At 45.1% G+C, this 16,668-nt stretch overlaps 1 protein-coding gene across 6 annotated transcripts in view; it reads left to right on the top strand.

The window, feature by feature from the left end:
• Nucleotides 1-16,668, top strand: part of ROR1 (receptor tyrosine kinase like orphan receptor 1) — a 475,328-nt gene that overhangs the window by 68,064 nt on the left and 390,596 nt on the right. The window contains exon 1 of one of the 6 annotated variants that reach the window (XM_038537283.1): nucleotides 6,417-6,546. The exons of the other annotated variants lie outside the window; for them this stretch is intronic. Coding sequence (XP_038393211.1) covers nucleotides 6,492-6,546 — 55 coding nt within the window. The 5' untranslated portion in view covers nucleotides 6,417-6,491. Of the gene's footprint in view, nucleotides 1-6,416; nucleotides 6,547-16,668 lie in introns of those variants that run through there. 6 annotated transcript variants of the gene reach the window in all.

The raw sequence follows: 16,668 nt of genomic DNA, 5'->3' as shown, positions 1-16,668 counted from the left end.
CGGGTGTCCAATCCAGCAGACATAATCCAGAGCCCAGAGGATTTGGATGACAATTGGGCTGTAACTGATGTATTAATTGAGAGTCCTCTGAATAAGGTCTTCCAAAAAGAGAAGGAAAGATTTGTCAGTGCTCATCTAATCTTGTCTGGGAGCCAGAGTGACCTGGTTTTGGTGCAACTGTACCTGTTGTCCAATAGAAACAGGTACAGAGAAGAAAAGTATATCTAATTACTTTTTTAAAAGCCTCTAAGACTATCCAATGCCCTTTATTCATGTTCTTTGTTCATTAAAACTCATTTTCCTTGACTTGCTCCATGTGAAAGTCTGTATGGACATATGTATTGATTTGTCTTGGATAAATACCTAGAAGTGGAATAGTTGGCTCATGTGGTAGATACAAGTGTAGGTTTTAACTATACAACTATTTTCCAAGGTGATTGTACTATTTTACATTTCCATCAGCAATGTATGAAAGTCTAGTTTCTCCACATCCTTGCCAATACTTGATATGGTTCATCTTTTTAACTTTAGTTACACTAGTAAGTATGTAATAATCTTTCATTATGGTTTTAGTTTACATTTCCTTGATTAATAACGATGTTGAAAATCTTTTCATGTATTTCTTTGTATTTCTTTGCCATCTGTATTTCTACTTTAGTGGTGTTTGTTCAAATATTTTGCTCATTTAAAATTTAAGATTTTTGTCTTTTTATCATAGAATGGTAAGAGCTTTTTCGTATATGCAGATGCAAGTCTCTACTTGGACATATATTTTGCAAATATTTTACCCCAATGACTTACTTTTTATTTTCATAACGATGTCTGTTGAAAAGCAAAAGTTTTTAACTTTGAAGAAGTCAAAGTTTTCAATATTTTTGTTTTGTGGTTCATGGCTTTTGTCTCTTCTTTAAAGAAATATTTATCAAACCCAAGATAACTAAGATTTTCTCCTATCTTTTCTTTCAGAAGTTGTATAGGCTATCCCATTTTGGTATTGGTTTTACTAAAAATCCCCTACTGTTCATGAATTTCTGATGATGATACTAGATTGGGGAGATGTTACACACGCACACACATGGCAGCACAGAGATATAGCATGGACAAGAAGGGCACATGGACTATACAGCAAGAAAGCCAGTTTGTCTTTTTATCATCTTTTTTTACCCACTGTACAAATGGAACAAAACATATCAAATCAAGGTTGTATTAGAAATCCACGCTGTATGATCACCAAATTTATATCCTTCTTGTACCCCATAATGTAGAGGTTTGAAGAAAAAAAGAATAATAAGCAACGATTTATTGAGTAGGTGCCATGCCAAACACTGTGTTGGGAACTTTATAGTCAAGGTACAATATATATTATTTTATACTTAAAATGATTTTATATTTTGGTTCAATTATTATCTCTTTTTTCACATGAGCGTATTATAACATAAAGAAGTAAAATAACTTATTCAGATCATCTGACCAAGTCTGTCTAATGCTAGATCCATGTTCTTAGTCATTAATAATAATAGCTAATAAATATTGGCTGCTTACTGTGTGATAGACCCTTTACAAGTACTAGCTAATTAAAAAAAATGTTTAAAGTATTAACTAGGGCAGCCCCGGTGGCCCAGTGGTTTAGCGCTGCCTTTGGCCCAGGGTGTGATCCTGGAGACCTGGGATCAAGTCCCACGTCAGGCTCCCTGCATGGAGCCTGCTTCTCTCTCTGCCTGTGTTTCTGCCTCTCTCTCTCACTCACTGTGTCTCTCATGAATAAATACAATCTTTAAAAAGTAAAATAAAATAAAAAATAAAAGTATTAACTAATGTAATCTTTGGAACAAAAGTAGATAGCAGGTATGACTATTATGCCTTTTTACAGATGAGGAATCTGACATACTAGACTCCAGTTCTCACAGCTACTAAGAGCAAAATCAGGATTTGAATCCCTGTAATCTGGCTCTTGAGTCTTTAATTGTAGTCACCATGCTACTCAGTTTCTCCAAGAATAATTGATGGCTGTTTTTGTTGGGTAAATCAAGCAAATGCCCCAGATGAATCTCCCTCTCCAACAACTTTTTCAAATGTTAGGTAGTTTCTTTTACACCCCTCTTGGCACCTGCCCTCAGTGACTTGTCACTTCCCTGTTCTTTCTCAACCTTCCCACCATGACTTACCCTGGCTATACCTTCTAAGTGTCCATGGTGATAAACAGAGCCATGTGTGTGCTAGTGGGAGAGGCCTAGGTAGGTGACTGCCTCCGTAAGCAGCAAGAGCCTCAGGAAGTACCTTAGGAGTCTGAGCCAGGACCCTCTAGAGTGGCTCCTCTTGGACTCTAATCCATTTGCATCCACCACTGGGTTGGTTAAGGGAGAAGGCAGGGCCATAGAAGACCCACAGGACCCATAGGTTCCTTATGGGTTGCCTATAGCTTTTGGAACATCCTACCACTTAAGTATTGTGCAGAGAGAGATGTGATTCAGGCTTGAGTCCTACCGTTTTGCCTTAATTCTTGTGACTTTGGGCAAGTTTCTTAACCTCTTTTCATTTTAGTTTCTTTGTTCGTAAAAGAGAGAGACAAGACTGACTTCATAGGAATTTTGATGGTCTAAGTAACCATAAGCTCTTGTATGTAAATAACAATATAATAACATCTAACATTTATCAAGTGCCCAGTCTGTGTGAGATACTCATAAGAGCGCTTTTCATAAATTAACTCATTTAAAGTTCACAATATGGAATAGGTACTATTATTATCATCATCACTATTTTACAGATGAAAGACCAAAGCCCAGAGAACTAAGATATTTGTCCACACTCAGCAGAGATCAGGAAACCTGGAGCATGAGCCTCCGCAGCCTGATCCTAAGCACTGGCATTTAGTAACTTGCATAAATATTTCCTTTGTCCTTTAAAAACAAAACAAAATAAAACAGGAAGAGGCTTTTCTAACCCGTTCGTTGAGAACTAGTGTGTTAGACCTAAACTTCAAGAGATCTGGGATGCCCAAAGGAGTATTTACCCAGGTCTGGACCAGTTGAGGTAAGGTTCCAGTTTTGGCTCTGACCAGCTGTGTGACCTTGGGCAAGGAAGTTCCACTTCCCTGAGTCCCACGTTTTTCTTTTATAAAATGTTGAAGGGGGTATGCTAGTTAATTTCCAAGGCCCGTTCCAGCTGTCACATTCCTCACGTCTATGATTCTGTGATTAAGTTCCTGGAAGGTTTAAGTACTGATAAAAGTGCCATTAAGTTCTGTATACTCAGCACTGGCAGCCTTCTGTTACCTAAGATACCTGGGACCAGCAGTTATGGGGTGGGGGTGGGGCTGGGGCTGGGGCTGGGGGCAGGGTGGGTGGACAGGAAAGGCTCCTTGTCTGGAAACTATGTGTTGTACTGTAGACCAGGGAGACTGCTCAGCAAAGTGCAGTGTCACCGAGTTTCCTCTGATTCCGGGCCATAGTGTATCGAGACTGACCATCAAAGACAGTTTCCTAACAAGGGAACCTTGTGCAGTAAGTTCCTCAGGCAAGTGACCAAATAATTGAGACAGGATTGAATGGGTCTCAGGCAGAGAAACTTGGAGGACAAACCTATTTGGGCAATGAACTGGTTGACCCAAGGCCTCTCTGTCTATCATTCCTTGACCTCAGGTCAGAGTGGTAGAAAGGAGGAAAGCTACAGAGGCAGCTGGGGGCACTCTTGCCCTGAAGTCTTGGAGATGAATAAGTGACTGTTTGTCCCACATGGGTTAGTCATTCACCTGCCTGAAGGCAGAGGGCTGCGAGTCTAGAGTCTATGACCTGCTGGACATACTTTGGGCTACAGGGTCCTTGCCCTCCATATGGTGACTGCTCATTATGAAATCCTAAAGCTGGGTTCTTAGAGGTGATTGCTGCAGCAATGATGACCACTGCCACTAACTGAGTGCTTGGCATATGCCAGGTCCTGGCCAAGAACTTCTAGCCTCGTCATGGTATAAACACTGAGTCTTAGCTTGGCCACCGTTGTCTATGTGACTGGTGGCAAGTCAGGTACTCTCTTTTTGCATTTCAATTTCTACAACTGTAATATGTGGGTAATCTATGTAAAAGTGCACAGAGGCAGAAAAATTTATAATGACTTAAAAAAATGTCAGTGGAAGGTTCATGAACAAATGTACACAAAGCACCAGGCCAATAGGAAGTATTCAATAAGTGATTATCATAGACTTGGTTTTTGGTGTCCCTCTAAGGCAACACCGACTGCTGTCTCTATTGCTCTAGCATCCACAGAGCCTCAGGTAGGGCTGCAGCAGTGCAGGTACTTACCACTGTATATGATCAAGGGGTCTCTCCACGGGGAAAGTCAAACTGTCCTGAGGTTTTTTTTTTTTTTTTAAGATTTTATTTTTTTTATTAGAGAGAGAGAGAGAGAGAGAGAGAGAGAGAGAGAGAGAGAGAGAAAGGCAGAGACACAGGCAGAGGGAGAAGCAGGCCACACGCAGGGAGCCCGATGCGGGACTCGATCCTAGGTCTCCAGTATCAGGCCCTGGGCTGAAGGCGGCGCTAAACCGCTGAGCCTCCCAGGGATCCCCTGTCTTGACTTTTTATGTATCACAAAATTCACAACACTTAAGCAAGAGACACAGACAAAACATACTGTTAGTAGGAGACTTTAATGACCCCCTAGGTCCATAGTAGAACAGCTGGACAAAACGATATGCAAAGATACAGAAGGCCTAAATGTAAAGAAGATAAAATTGAGATAGTCACCTATCTCCACCTTCTGAAGATAGAAAAACTCCTTCTTTCAAGCGGCCACAGGACATTGACAAAAACTGATCACAGAGAAATCCTCGGAGGCGGTACAGACGACATCGATTTCAATACAACGAAACTAGAAATTAAAGACAAAATGGGAAAACGTAAGTCCCTTGGGTCAAAGAGGAAATCAAAAGGGAAACCGTGTGATATCAATAAACGTCCTGTTATCCAGAGGCCCACAGCTCCCAGGGGCAGAGCCGGGACGGCTAGAACCGGGGTCTCCCGGTGGAGCCATCAGCCTGGTTTGCGAGTCGGGGCAAGTCTCCCTGAGCCTCGACTTCCCTCCCGGTCAGAGGGCCCCCCAGGTTCGCCCGCGGGGTTTGAGGCGCGGTGGGGGGAGGGGCGTGGGTTGCGGGGCACGTTCTGGAAGTCAGGGAGGGTGCGGGTGTCGAGAGACGGCAGCAGAGGGCGCTGGGTCGCCGGCCTGGGCTCGCGCCTGCCATTGGTCGGGCTCGGGCGCGGGGCTGGAGAGTTGGTGCAAAGTGACAAGTTGAGGGAGGCTGAGAGCCAGAGAGCGAGCGCGCCGAGCGGGAGGAGCCGCCGCCGCCGCCGCCGCCGCCGCCGAGGGAGCCCCGGGACGGCAGCCCCCGGGCGGAGGGCGCGCTCTTCCGAGAGGCCGGGCCGGGCCGGGCCGGGGGGACCCGCCCTCGGCCAGCGCGACCCCGACAGCCGGGACTGACCGGCCGCAGGGCCGGGGAGCGACCCGCGCGGAGCGAGGGAGCAGGTTAGGGGGACAAAGAACTTTGCAGAGTCCCCCGGCATCCTGCGGGGACAGCGGCCGGAACGAGGAGGCCGGGACCCCGGGCGGAGCCCGTGGATGTTCTGCGCGCGGCCTGGGAGCCGCCGCCGCCGCCGCCGCCGCCGCCGCCGCGAGAGGAGGAATGCACCGGCCGCGCCGCCGCGGGGCGCCCCCGCCGCTCCTGGCGCTGCTGCCGGCCGCGCTGCTGCTGCTGCTGCTGGCTGCGCGCGGGGCCGCTGCCCAAGGTAGGAGCGCGTCCGCCCGCCCCGGGCCCGGAGCCGTCGGGGGGCTCGCCAGCGCCACCGCGGGCGCCCGTCTGCCCGGGGGCGCCCTCCTCGGCGCCCTCCTCGGCGCCCCGCCGCAGTTGTCAGCGCTGACAGGAGGCGTGGAGGGCCCCGCGGGGCGGGCGCGGGCGCGGGTGGGGGTGGGGGGGCCCTCCCGTGCCGTCGGTCCCGCTGCGTCTCGCGGACCCCGCCAGCGCCCTGACCCGTCCGCGGGGCCGCCGTCCCGGGAGGCGCGGTCCGGGAGCCAGTTGGTGCCCTCGGCGGTGCGTGCGAGAGCCCAGGCTGGCCGCGCACCGACCCGAACAAAAGCCCCGGCCTCCCGAGGCCCCGGCGGCCTCCCGGATCCACCGCCCCCGGCCCTCCTGCCTCTGGAGGCTCACGCCGGAGGCCCCAACGTGCGCGCTGCCCCCGTCGCCGCCACTTTGTGCAAAATGTGCTGTCAGAGGCGGCCTGCAGCTCCGAGTGCTCTGAGCGTGCACGTGCGTGTGCGTGTGTGTGTGTGTGCGCGTGTGTTACACACAAGCCGGGGGCGGGCGGGGGGGAGCCATCTAATGCATACTTGATTTTGGTAATCTCCAAAGACAATTGCAACAGTTAGAGAAAGACTCCACCGAAAGCCCGAGCGTCTCAGTTCGCTGCGGGAAGCTCGGATCCTTGCTGCGTCTAAGCCGGTACACAATGAGAGGGAAGAGCCCGGCTGCGCCTGCGGAGACAACCGATTCATTCTTTGGAGGTTGGAGGGGGAAAGTTGATTAAAGTCTCCGGGGTCTGGGGCCTCACTTTTAACATGCATCCCTTGAGGGGGGTGCTGGAGTCCCTGGGTTCAGCCCTCCCTGCCCAAACCGGTGCAGATTAATAGGTCCCTGCTCTTTTATCATGCATCTTTCATTTTTTTTTTTTTTTTGAAGTTAGTGCTGTGCTTTGGAAAAGAAAAGACTTTGGGCTATTTAGCAGTTGAGGGGAAAAGATCTATTCGCTGCGTAGACTGTGGTTAACAGAGTTAGTTTTTAAGATCTGGCTGGTGGTTTTCGTTGTAGGGACGCACTCTGGAAGGAAGTTGCCAGCGAATGTTGATTTCTTAGAGTTGGGTTTGGGGAAGTGAGAACCACATTTTCTGAGAGATATTCTAAGATTGATCCCGTGGTGAGGTCCTGGTAATCTGGAGATTCCTCAGGGTAAATACAGCTCCTAATTGTGATTAAGATGTACATCAGCAGGGAGTGCACCTTCCTGATGAAAAATACTAATGAAATGTAAACAGCTTGATCTCGTGGATGTTTGCTTCCTTCGGAGATGCCAAACATCTGGCCCCAAGCCACAACACCTGGGTGAAAAGTAAAAACTGGGCTATACTGACTAAACCATGGAAGAAACATCCTTCTTAAGTCAGGTTGCCCGGCAAATTGAAGTGAAGATAATCGGGGGAGGACTCCTAGCTTGAGTCCTTGATGAATTTGATTATTTCCTCTCTCGGCTTCTTTTACTTCTGCGCAGCCTTTCAACAGTGGCTGCTTTTGGATCATGAGGGTGAGAGTGGGGAGGAGCGAACCTTTCTTCGGTCACCTGCCTTTAAATGAATGTCCGTGCAATGATTTTGCTGAGTGTAAGACAATTTTGTTATCAGCAGTCAGGCAAATTCTGTCTTGTTTAACTGTCTACAGGCTTTTGAAATTAAAGGAGAGAGAGAAAAAAAGAGTATTGCCTATTCCAAACAAGTCAATAGTGAGGTCAAATCTGTTATTATTGTCTTACTTGTCATCTTATAAATCCCTTTCCATTTTTCTGAATCCTTGATCTTTTCTCTGGGGGCAAGTTTTCCATTGGAACTCCGATTTAGTTTCTTGTCTGATTCAGAATTCTTAACCCAACCAGTGGCTCAAGATATCAGCTAAAGGGGGAGATAGATTTCAGTTACTTATTTTAAAAAATGCTCAGTAATTTGTCCCATTTTTTAAAAAAATTATTTTGTTGGCCAAGAGAAGCAAACCTTTACATTTACTTTTTCTGGCCTATGCAGTGTTGATCTCCTCATCTACCTCCTACCAATCTAGCACTAAACCTTTCTGGGAAGCAGAAGCCATTAATACTGTGTACCCAGAGTCAGGGCCTTAGGAACCCACCTGGGCCTTTCTCAGAATCCTGTAGATTGTGTGGTTTGCCTCTTAGACTCAGAGGAAGGTGGCCTGCTACTGTGTTTGCTGTCATTTCATAAACCTTCCAATGCCATTTTAATAGGTGTCTGTCCTGTCTACTTTTAGAATAGGAGTCTCTTGAGGGTAATAAGACTGTCAGCTTTCCTGGTGAAAACACTGAAAGCCAAGTTAGCCAGCCCCAACTTTATTGGAGATGCCTAAAAATCCTCCCTAGGGGAGCCACACAGAGGCTCAATAGACAAAGGGTTTGGTCTAGCTGCCTCTGGCACAGTGTTGGAAATATTTAATCCTCAATATTGATTCAGCATACCTGGTAGACTGTTTTGCTACTCGGATGCTGGGATTATCTTTCTGATATTTACTTAGGAGTCTTTTTAAAAAACTCAAACTTGGTCTGCATTTTCCTTTCTCCATCTCCTGCCTGGTGAGCACAGCCCTCAAATTAGACTTTAAAGTTTATAAGTGGTGTGTCACTCGCATCCATTAGTATCTATTTTGGCTGTGGTTTGCTGGAGACCACATAGCCCATTTTGAATATTTTTGAAAATTTTATACAGTATCCTATGTAGAAAGGAATGCTTTGTAGCCTATATGTGTATTAATGTAAACGTATGTCTACATATAAATGACATATGTGTACACATCTATACAGTAAGTGGTCCATACATTTTTGTTGAATGAATGGAGAATAACTTTCTTGGTTGCATGTAAAACTGTGGTGTAATATTTGCTTTTCTTAGTAAAAACGTAACGTGACATACTTTCAAGGACTTTTTCCCTCTCTTGCTCCAACTTTTAGTATGACTGGAGTATAGTAAAGTTAACCGTAGAGCTTAATGGTTATGAGCATTGGAGTTTAACAGACATGAGTTTGAATCTTTTCTCTGCCATGCGCTGGGATGGTCGCTCCATTTTTCTGAACCTTACCAGAGTGTTAAAAGAGATTTAAAATGAAACCATGTATGTCAAGTACTAGAGAAAAGCAGCCAGCTGAGAGGGTCTTAAGTTGGGGTACCTGAAACCAAGGATATGCAACCCCCCCGAAATAATATACAAAAATTTCTCTGCATTTTTGTGGTTGTATATTTCTAACTATAATCTGATGTCCTGAAAAAACAGCAATCCCCAAAAGATAGAAACCATTGATTTGGAGGGTTTGATGCCTGGGGCAGTAAGTTGCCTTCCGGGGTAGGTTGCTGGGGCTTGAGGGCTGGTGGTGGGTCCTGGGCCTGAGCCTAGATCTGCACAATTCCTGGAGCCTCTACCTCTCCTCACTTTCCAGTCCCTCCCTCCCCCACCCCCCCACCACCTCCAGGCCAGTTGTTACTGGGCTTAGGAGAAGCTAAAGAATGGTGCCAAGTCCTTTGGCCTCAACTAAGTATGTATTTCCCTGAATCCAAGCATTCTGAAATGCCTGTTTATACAATTGATTTAACAAACACTTGGGTAATCCTTACAATGGGCCAGTGACCATTCTGAGCAGTTTGCAAATATTAGTTCACTGAATCCTCCCCACAGATCTACGAGGGGGATGGCATAATTAGCTCATTTTAATGTAGACACAGAGAAGTTACTTTCTTAAGGTGACATGGATTGCTGGGCTTCCAAACCCTGTAAGAGTTCATGCTCTTCCCTGCTGCCTTACACAGTCTCTCCTGGTTTAAGTCTTAAAAATTTACACTATGTCTGGGCCAAAGGTGCCATTTCCCCATGTTTTCCAAGAGCAATGGGATGTTTTCTTAGCTATATCTAGGGGTTACAAGAAATGATCAGAGACAGCCAATTTCAATTTTTCTTTCTGTGCTGGAGTTCTCTGAGCCAGTCTTGCTGCAACTCTGGGTTTCAAGGGGCCTTTGGTGGTCTGCACCTCTGACAGGAGGAATTACACTGTTGTACTGAACTGCAACTTTGATGCGGTTTGGGGAGTGTGTCTGGCAGTTCTTTCCAACCAGTGATGAGATGCATTTTGATGAAGTGCCTTTGTATTTGCATCTTGGTGTACAACTGGGGTTGTAGGCTGAGCAGAGTGATTTATGAGAGTACTCTTGAGCGGGAGAGCTGGCTTGCCAGTTTCCAGGTCCCTATGTAGACCAGACTGGCAAATCCAGCCCCAGCTAGGAAACACTCAAATCTCTGAGGCCTTCTCTAACAACAGGGCCTCAACCTGGCCTTCCCAATTCCCCCGAGGTGTGCCAGGAGAAACTGTTCTGGAGACGCCCTGAAGAGAAAGGAATAGTCTTCTAGGAGTCTGAGAAGGTTCTCTGGAGTTGAGGGGGAGGGGATGGCAGGGGGTGGGGAGGGTGGGGAAAACTCTTCGAAATCCTTAACTAAATGCAGCTGCTTGTTACACGGAGCCTGACTTGCATGCCAGGAATATCTAAAAAGCTAACGAATACAAAATAAAAATAAACAGCAGTAAAAAGGCTCTCTCTTTGTTGCAGTAAGCTCGGTTGGGGTTTTCAGTTTGTTTAGGAATGGGATAATTGTGGCATCCACTTTATTTTGGTAAGGCAGTGAAACGTGGATTGATGTTATGTCATTGGGATGCTCCCACCACCTGAACTTTTTCCTTCACGCTTCCCCCTCAGAGCGCCCAGGCATGAACATCCACCGGCCCGAGTCTCAAACTGTTGCCCCTGAGTGAATTACACTGGAAGAGGGCAGATAATTTAATGGGATAATCTTGGCAGGGCCAGCAAATTTCACACCCCATCTCTCACTAATAGAAAGGCAGTAGAAGGCTACAACATCCTCAGATGAAAAGGTTGTATAAAAAGGCTCTGCTTAACAGTAACTGTCTGTCCATAAATAAGGTTCCGTAAGGTTTTGATCCAAAAGCTGTTATTAAATACTGATAAGCCAAGCCTCATAATGTTTGGCCCCTTACATTTCCTTTTTTCCCCCCTTCTCTCCACAGAATCATAGATTTTTTAAGGGGGGGAAGGGACCTTAAAAGATCAACCAGTTCAAGCTGTTTATTTTCTCTAGTATTGCTATGCAGAAAGGACCTTCCTTTATAGCCATTTAAAGAGGTATTGTGGAGGAACAGAAATGGAATGGGATTTGGATCCTGACTGACTAGGGTTTGAACTAGGGCGTTGCTGCTTGCTGGCTGTGTGAACTTGGGCAAAATTCCTTGAACTTCTGAGTCTCAGTTTCTCTCTGAAAAATGAGGATAATAGTACTGTTTGACTTACTAGGTTTTTGTGGGAATTAAAGGGGACAATGAGCAGAAAACACCTAACAGTGCCATGGACCTAGTAAGCACACAGTGTGTTAGCTTACTGTCATTATCAGAGGTTTGCTGGAGAAATCACAAAATTTGGCTTCTAAGCAATGATCATTATGCTCTAAGATAGGAACCAAGACTGAGAGAGCAGCAATTTTTATAATATTTTAAGACACTTGAGTATTTTATTTTACAGGGTGCTTGTAGACACTCCCGAACTGAGCAGTACCCAGGCCAGTGCTGGGGACCCAGATGGGAGATTCCACAGTGCGGTTTTGCAAGCCTTAAAACAAAGGCTTTTTTTCAGAACAGTGAGCTCTTTGGGGAAGAGCAGCCCCTCCCTGGTGCTTGGTGTAATTCCAGAATCCTGCAATGGGGAATGTTACATTTCAGGGACCTCCACTTGTAATCTGACCGTTTTTAGCTCCAATATCCAAATAATCTTGCTGAGCACAACTTAAAAGAGAAGGATAATGGCTGGAGGAAAGAATCCTGAGGTGCTCTGTTAGCCATTTAAAATTTCTGAGTACAAAAAAAAAAAAAAAGTTCACATTACCCAAAGAGAGAAGAGTAATGAAGTGTGGGAAGGGGGAGAGGAGATAAAAAGAACTTCCAAAGACCAAGACAGGGTTTGTCTTTTTTATTTTTGTCTTTTAACAGTAAAGTTGTCATTCAAAGTGTTTCATCTCACACTTATTATTATATGTTTATTTTGTGCAAATACAGTGTTGGTGCCCAGGAATCAAACATTACCCTCGCCCTTCAGGAGAGATGGAGGAGGGAAATTCTCACTTTTTGAAGAAACTGTTAGGTGCCAGGCATAGTTCTTTATAGATAGCAGGTTTTTATGTCCAGCAGCCCTTTGTGATTGGACCTCTGACCCCATTTTACTGATATGGAAATTGAGTCCCAGGCAGTATCTTGGTGAACCTGAACCTCACACAAACTATTAAGTTGGGATGTGGCATTTGAACCTAGATGTTGGAAATCGGTATTTTGACTCAAGTGTGTATTATTTCCACTATCTTGAAGTATAATTGGGGAGATGGGATGAACAGACACGTATCTCCATGTGCCAACGTGGAAAATGCTTAGCACCTTGTCTTGTACGTAGTGAGTGCTCAGTGAGAGTTCTGCTGTAATTAAGTAGCCAGAGAAAGGCCCCACCATGACTTATCTGCCTCAAAAGCCTGTGCTCTTAATTTTTCCACTGTGTTCCATCTCAACAGGCATGTGATTGGAAGAGTGGTGGCTGTGTAGTTCCTAAATGGAAAGGACAACACTAAGACAATTTCTATGGAATCTTTCCCACCTGCCCTAATCCAGATTTTGGGGCTCAGCTCTGCTTTGGGTGGGGAAGGGAATTTGCACAGGTGTGTATTTGGAGAGAATCATGATGCCTAATCATGAAGTATAACACTCCTGGAGCTCTGGCTAGGATCTATCATGTTTCCCATTCTTTCACTGATCATACATTTTTTAAAAAATGATTTTATTTATTTATTTGAGAGAGAGCACACGAGGGGGGCAGGCAGAGGGAGAGGAAGAAGCAGACTCCCTGCTGAGCAGGAGCCAGCTGCCTGGGCCTCCTCCTGGCCTCCATCGTGACTCTGGATCCCCGTCCCAGGATCCTGACCTGAGCCAAAAGCAGATACTTAACCAACTGAGCCATCCAGGCGCCCTGATCATACATTTTCTATGCACTTACTGTGAGCCAAATATTTTGCTACTCACTAGAGATATAAGGGTGAATAAGGCGAGGTCCTTGCCTGGAGTGTTTTTCAAATGGCAGATCTATGGCAGAGATTGCTAGCTGATCAGAAAATCTGTTTCCATCTCTTCTTGGTATCTTGGTTAGACTACATTTCCCAGTTCTTTGGAGTTAAGTGAGGCCAGGTGACTAAATATTAGCCAATGGAATGAGATTAGAAACAATGAATGTCACTTACAAGTGACACTTAACAGCTTGGCCCTTAAAAAACTTCTCAGGCAGGATTGCTAGGATTCTGAACATGGTAGTGTAGAAATCACGTGTTGAGGATACTGCAAGATACATACAGCCCGGAACAGCCTGGAATCTCCCTTTATCACTGCACTGTGGAAGCCACATGCCAGTCCACACTTGTTTAGGTTTTATGTGAGGAAGAAATAAGCTTTTAGGGTAGTAAAGGCTGAGATTTCAGAGTTATATCAGCTATCACTGCTAACATTACCTCTATGGAGCTGACATTATATATATTTAGGTCCCTGTTGATCTATCTCTCCATCCCACAGTGCAGCAGTCAGGACCAGCATTTTTAGATAGAATATAATAGGACATTTCAGAGTACGTTACATTAACGAAATGAGTACTGTTTTAGGAAGCTTTAGCTTCAGTTCTGCTTTTGCTGATTTGGGTTTTATCAGGCTCATGCTCAAAAGTTTGAAAGCCACTGGTCTAGTAGAAGCAGACAAACCAACAGCTCTGTTCCACGGAGTGTAATAGTTATGACAATAGTGGTTAAGTCCTCTTGAAATGGAGACTTTGTTAAGGAAGTGCCTAGGGAGCAGAGATGGCAAAATGGGTTCATTTTTCCTGTCAATTGGTATTGGCTGCCTGCGGTACAGTGTTGAGAAGGAATCTGAGGTTTCTTCCAGGATCCCTGGGAGAGAATGCTGTGATCTGTAGCAGCATTTGCCCTGGGCTTGCGGAGGAGGAGTAGAGGCTCAGAACTAGCTGGCATCTGACCAGTTCACATAGAATCTGGGCTCCTTCCAGTGGATTAAACCTCTATCCAAATTATTTATGGCACATATATGGTGGCTCTAGCACCGTGCTAAGCACTGTGGAGAATCTAGGAGCACTATGACTAGCCCTTGGGGAGTTTACCTTTTAGGGGCAATAAAATAGGCACTTGTGAAATAATTATACACCCAGTGAGTACAGAGTTGGCAATTATAGATGCAGAATGCTGAAGAAGGAGAGGTCTTTCAGGAGGAAGTGGGATATGATGGGAACCTTGAAGGGTGGGGAGGATTAAGATGGGCACAGGAGGAGGGGAGCTAGACATTCTGTAGCTGCTCTTGTCTCTCCATGGACTTGCCCTGGCTGTCCTGGCTTCTTAAACTGGGCCTTCACCCTGGAATAAGGCTCGTTTTTATGAGATGGGAGAGTAATGGAGAAAAAGGAGGACCTTGAGTGGTGCCTGTTATGTTTTTCTGCATATGAAGGAGGGTGGCTGGGGGAGCATGGATTCACTGGGAGCATGAGGATTTACCTTTCTCTCCAGAAGATGATCCCAGAGAGTTAAAAATGCAGTCCTTTTCCAGGCTCCTTGTGAAAGGAATAGCATGTCTGCTGCAAGAGTTTTTTTGTTCTGTGGTACAGGCTACTAAATCTCTGTCCACATTTTGCCTCCTTGATGAAAATCATAATAGTGTTGTAATGATTAACACATCAAGCATCCTGTATGCCAAGAACCTTTTCAAGTACTTTAGGTATTTTAACTCCCTCAGTCTTCAGGGAACACTATGAGGTAGGCATGAATTATTATCCCCATTTTCCAGATAAGAAAACTGAGGTACAGAGAGGGTAAGTAACCTGCTCTAGATCACACAGCAAGTTAAGCTTACCAGAACCAGAATTTGAACCTAGTTATTCTGAGTCCGGGGCTTTGTCCTTAAGCATTATGCCATACCGCAGCTCAGTGGTTTTCTTTTTTTTTTTTTTTTTTTAATCTGATGATTCACATTCTCTGTAAGATCCCAGCCAAATAGCTGAGTTAAAATGATTATAATTAAATCCTCCATTTGTATAGGGTTTTTCAGCTTACAAAATTATTTCATGTATAATGTTATCATTAATTTTCCAAATAATCCAATAAAACAGGATTTTTTTTTCTTTCTCTTTCTCTCTTCCTTTTAATATTAGGCATGGGAAGTTGGCAGCTCACCTAAGGTCACTGTTGCTGGTGGAATCTGCTGGAAACCCAGCCTCTTTGACTTTAGGCCCATAGTGCTTTCTGCTTTAAAAGACTACCTATGTTTGGAATTCATGACTCTAAGAGACTAATACATGTCTATTTCCACTGTACTTTTACCAGCAAACAAATTTTCCTGATTCTCCTTAAATCAGCTATTTTTTTCCCCAGAAATGGTTGTAAGGCATCTGTAGATAGGACCTGGAGCTAGGATTCCTGTAACCCATGAAAATTCACTTGCTATTAGACTGGGAGAAGTTACTTAAAGACAGAGTGTCCTAAGTGGTTGGTGATTTCAGCAGGGGGAAGAGCCATTGGTGAAAGGGCTTTGTTTGGTATCAGAAGGTCTTGGTGTGAAACTGGATTCACTGCTTCCCTGCCAGTAAATTGCTTGACCTCTCTGAGACTCGCTTTCCTCACCTGTAAAATGGGAGGCATAATGGTGTTCATGGTGCTTGAAAGGTTTGGGGGTGGGACTATGGGAAGTGCTTGTATAGTACCTGGGTCACGTTCCAAGTGCGCTCTCACTTAGTCCTAAGAATTAAATGGAAGCCAGCAAGAGAGCACTTCCTCCTTTGAGCTTTTCCCAGGATGTGATGGGGCAAAACTGATGAACCTTGGCATTTTGTGGGCCTTTATTTTATAATATAATCAGTATTATAATATAAGCATCTCTGGGGCAGACCTTCCTAGCACTTGGAACTTTTAGATTACAATTATGTTAATATTTGCCATGGACATGACTTTCTTATGCTCTGTGAAGGTTAAACACCCTACGGTAAAATCAGATCCTGCTGCCTGAAATCCTAGATTTCCTTGAAAGGCTCCTATCTGTTCTTCGTGGGAAACTGACCCCATTTCCTGATGGGCTTAAGTGTACATCAAAGCAATTTATTCTATTTTTTTCTCCATAAGAGAGATTATATCCTCACCTCTTAGATTTCACTCCAACTGGGGTATTTAATAGTTTTTACATCATTTTCATACTCCCTGAGAGTACTGATTGTTTTTCTTTCCCCACCTGAACTCTTGTGTGATGAACGTTATGGATTCCTCTGGAAGGCATGCCTTCAGAAAGTAGTGCTTGGGGCACCTGGGTGGCTCCATGGTTGAACATATGACTTTGGCTCAGGTCGTGATCCTGGGGTCCTGGGATCGAGTTCTGCCTTAGGCTCCCCGGAGGGAGCTGGTTTCTCCCTCTGCCTATGTCTCTGTGTGTGTGTCTCTCATGAATAAATAAATTAAATCTTAAAAAAAAAAAAAAAGAAAGTAGTATTTAACTTAGTGGTGGCTGTTTACCTCCTCCCTTAGAAGGATTATGTGCTGTCTAGGAACTTCCAGTTCCCAAATGTTGCCTGTTTGAGAGTAGCTGTGGAGACTGCTGACAGCAAGAAGCAACATTTTTTGATGATGTTCTGAATGGACTGGTGAGTTACCCTCTTTCTGTCTATGCTGCTCACAACCCTCTGCCCACTCACATCTGCTGTTCTTAAACTAAAGAATCAAGTGCTTTG

Source organism: Canis lupus, chromosome 5 (assembly GCF_011100685.1).
Source record: "Canis lupus familiaris isolate Mischka breed German Shepherd chromosome 5, alternate assembly UU_Cfam_GSD_1.0, whole genome shotgun sequence".
Taxonomy (NCBI): Eukaryota; Metazoa; Chordata; class Mammalia; order Carnivora; family Canidae; genus Canis; species Canis lupus.
This window is presented reverse-complemented; position numbering and strand designations above follow the sequence as displayed.